The sequence below is a fragment of the Gekko japonicus genome, unplaced genomic scaffold (genome assembly GCF_001447785.1).
Source record: "Gekko japonicus isolate JY-2015 unplaced genomic scaffold, Gekko_japonicus_V1.1 scaffold3134, whole genome shotgun sequence".
NCBI classification, from domain to species: Eukaryota; Metazoa; Chordata; class Lepidosauria; order Squamata; family Gekkonidae; genus Gekko; species Gekko japonicus.
In genome coordinates, this window is record NW_015170986.1 from 105,367 (window position 1) to 109,215 (window position 3,849).

At 65.0% G+C, this 3,849-nt stretch overlaps 1 protein-coding gene across 1 annotated transcript in view; it reads left to right on the forward strand.

Annotated features, from left to right (window-relative positions):
• Nucleotides 1-3,849, forward strand: part of DCHS1 (dachsous cadherin-related 1) — a 62,352-nt gene that overhangs the window by 52,076 nt on the left and 6,427 nt on the right. The window contains exons 14-16 of the mRNA XM_015418978.1: nt 631-840; nt 1,147-2,010; nt 3,403-3,516. Coding sequence (XP_015274464.1) covers nt 631-840; nt 1,147-2,010; nt 3,403-3,516 — 1,188 coding nt within the window. The remainder of the gene's footprint in view (nt 1-630; nt 841-1,146; nt 2,011-3,402; nt 3,517-3,849) is intronic.

A 3,849-nucleotide genomic window follows, 5' to 3' on the forward strand; every position in this document is an offset into this window, starting at 1 on the left:
CGGAAGAGATCAGGGCCCTGCAGGACCTGTTACAGTTCCGCAGGGCCTGCAAGACAGAGCTCTTCCACCAGGCTTTTGAATAGGAGCCGCCGCCGCTACCACTACCATCAACGAGGGCCAGGATTGCAGCACCGCTGCCGGAGGCTTAGTGGCCAAGGTACATCAGGGGGCCACATCATCCTCCCTTTGCCCCAAAGGCAGGTGCAATATGGAGAGAGGTGTTTGTCACGCGGGATCCTTGGGCGTTTGCCCATTGTATTAAAGTGTTTTTAAATGTTTTATTGTGTTTTTATCGCACTGTGTGCCATATTGTGTATTATGGTGCTGTAATGCACCTCATACTGTAAGCCACCCTGAGCCCGAGGGCGGGGTATAAATAAAATTAAATAAATAATAATAAATAAAATAATAAATATGCCCAGTACGCTGTTTGCCCTGTTTTCATGGCTAGCAGAAACAAGGGAAGAAGAAACGGGCATGGGGGTGGTAGAGATCAGCTTCCCTCTGACGTGTGGCAGTGCTGGGGGGCCCTGACAACCCCTCCGTGGTTTGGGTGTGTTCCTGGCAGCCCTTCCTGGAGGCCCCCCTGCCCGCCCGCCCCCGGTCACAACTGCCCTTTCCCCCCTGCAGTGTATGCGCGTGACGGGGGTGTGCCTCCGCACCAGACCAAGGCTTCGGTCCGCATCCTGGTGGCCGATGAGAACGACCACGCCCCGGCCTTCCAGAGTGACACGTACGCCTTGGAGGTGCCCGAGAACCAGAGCCAGGCGGAGGTGGTCACCGTGTGCGCCACGGACCACGATGCAGGCGAAAACGGCCGCCTCTCCTACCAGCTGACGGGTGAGTCCTCCCAGGTGCCCGTGGGGGGTGAACGGGCACCCAAGGGCCGGGAGAAGATCTGCTGTGCCGAGGGCCGGAGGGGGCCGTGGCCTTTCCCCCTCTGGCCCCAAGGGGGCTGCTCTCTCTTTCCACACCGCCCTATATCATTCCCCACCTTGGCCGTGTCTCGTGCCTGACCGACCTGTCTGATAACGACCTACCAGCCGCAGTTCGGTCTGAGACCCCCTCTGTGGGGCGGGCGGGCGGCTCCTTCAGCCAGTGGGCAGTGGGCAACCCTGGTTCTTGCTCCTGTCCTCCCCCCTGCAGCTGGAGATCCGGAGAGGGACTTTGCCCTCAACCCCGTCTCGGGCAAGCTGTACAAAACGCAGGGGCTGGACCGAGAGCGGGTCCCCAGATACGTGCTGACTGTGGAGGCCTGTGACCATGGCTCCCCCCCTCGCTGTGCCCGCCTGGCGCTCCACGTGCAAGTGCTGGACCTGAACGACAACGCCCCCCGCTTTGCCCAGGAGGCCTACGCCGCGGAAGTCCCCGAGGACCTGCCCGTGGGCTCCCTGGTGCTGCAGCTGGCAGCCCTGGACCCGGACGAGGGCGCCAACGGGCAGGTGTCCTACTTTTTGGCCAAGGAGTCCCTGGGCACCTTCCAGGTGGAGCCACGGACGGGCCGCCTCACCGTCACCCAGGCCCTGGACCGGGAGCGCCGGGCGACCTACAGCTTCCTGGCCTTGGCCATCGATTCCTCCCCCTTGAACCCTCAGAGCGCCTCCGTGCAGGTCACGGTCACCGTCCAGGACGTCAACGACCACTTCCCCACCTTCCCGCTCAGCCCGCTGGCCGTCACGCTGCCTCGCAACACCCCCGGCAAGAGGGTGGTGGCCACGCTGCGCGCCGAAGACCACGATGCCGGGGCCAACGCCTCCATCCTCTACCGCCTGGCCGCTCCCACGCCGGCCTTTGCCATCAACACGTACACGGGGGCCATCCAGCTGCTGCAGCCCCTGTCAGCCCTCGGCCAGCGCCAGCGCACCTTGTTTGTCGTGGCCAGCGACCTGGGGCGGCCGTCGCTGTCTTCCACCGGGGTGGTGGTCGTTCACCTGCAGGATGAGAGCTACCGGGGGGTGCGCTTCCCCCGCAGCAGCAGCGACGTGGCCCTGCCTGAGAACGCCGCGCCAGGTACTTGCCGGTCCGCTGCGCCATCCCCCTCGGAGAGGGGCACGAGCAGGACTCATGGACGGCCCCGCCCAGGGGAACCACGCCCTCCCTCGGGTTACTTATTGTTGTTGTCTACTCACGTTCTCGATAGCCACCTCTCTCCCGGGGACTCAAGGCGGGTCACCCAGAGTGAGTCAACAGAGTCCCAGAAATGGGACAGTCACTACGCAGGGCGTTAGGACTGCACACGTCTGGGACCACCCAGAAAGAACCAGAAGCGCAGCATCGGTTCTTCCCGTGTCCCATTGAGCGGTACAGACACGACATAAAAACTGGATCCCGCTCACAATAAGCTCTGCACCGCCGTAGGGACCACCGCTCCCCGGTCATTTACCCAAGCGAGTTTGTGAGGCCGTTTTGTGCCGTCCAGCCCTGTTAATGGCGCAGAAAAACCCTCTCTAAAAACAGCTGGGTTTTGCACCGTTTGCAGAAGGCCAGGGGGGGGCGCTTTCCCGAACTCCGCGGGGCCCACAAGGCCCGGGAGGCACCGCAGAGGCAGAGAGGAGAGCGCAGGCGTCGGTCTTGGCCGTGGGCAGCCCCGTCCCTGCAGAGGCCCCCTCCGACCTGAGCGCAGTGGGGGGGGGAGGCCTTGGGTGAGAGGCAGCCCCGCCAGTCAGAGGGCCCGAGGCCGCGAGGGGCTGTGTAGGGGGGAGAGCCCCCTGGCGGCGGGTGGGTGGGCAGCCAACGACGCTCCTTTTACGCTGCGGAGTCTTGTGAGCAAGGATCCTCCTTGGTGAGCCACGGGCATTCGGGTTGTGAGCCACGGGCCATTTGGCTCCTGCATGAATTAGTGTGGTGGGGGGGCCGTCGTGCCCCTGGGCACCCATTCAGGGGACTCTGGCGTCGCCTGTCTCGCGGGGGGGGCTCCCCCCCAGTGCTGCAGAAGTCAGTTAAGCTCCTCAGAAGGAGGCCCTTGCCCAGCCTGGCTGCCCGTGGGTGCGAGGAGTCCTGCTGCCCCTCGAAGCCTGGGGGGGCGGAGCCGGGGGGCCCCCGGCAGCCCCTCCCCCCTTTTGGCCTGGGGGGGTGGGGGATGCTCTGTGCCCGAGGGGGGGTTCTGTTGCAGTGCATGCTGGGAGGTGGGAGAGGCCGAGGCCACGGAGACCTGAAACCCCCCCCCCCCGGATGGGTTCTCTGAGGGACTCGGAGAGGAGGGGGCTGTCCCCTCTCAAGAGAAGGGCGCTTTGCCTTTCTGAATGGCCAGGGCTGTGTGACCCCCCTCCCACCCCATATCACGTGAAGGCCTCGGTGCCTGCGGGTGTTTGTTGCCTCCACCCCAGTGCTGTGCCCGTGCTGGGGGCTCCTTTGCCGCCACGCCCCCCCCACTGACCGTGCCCCCTGTGCGTTCTCCTCCAGGCACCACCGTGGTGAGCCTCCCGGCCACGCACACGGCCGGCTCCTCGGGCCGCATCACCTACAGCATCGTCAGCGGCAACGAGCGGGGGGCCTTCCGCATCCAGCCCGGCTCAGGTAGGGGGGCTCTGCCCCAGCAAGGACGGCGGCCACGGTGGGTGGGGGTGCCAACGCTGGGCTGCGTGGCCCCGGCGGCCTCTGTCACCGCCCCCACTTCCGAGCCAAGCCCCGCCTCCAGAAGCCCAAGAAGACAGAGCATCCCTTGCCCCAGACATAAGAACCTAAGAGAAGCCAGTGTTGGATCAGGCCAGTGGCCCATCTAGTCCACCACTCTGTCTCACACAGTGGCCAGAAATACCAGGGGCCCTCAGGAGGTCCAGCAGTGGGGCCAGGACACTAGAAGCCCCTCCCACTGTTGACCCCCCCCCCCGCCCCGGGAAGACAAAGCAT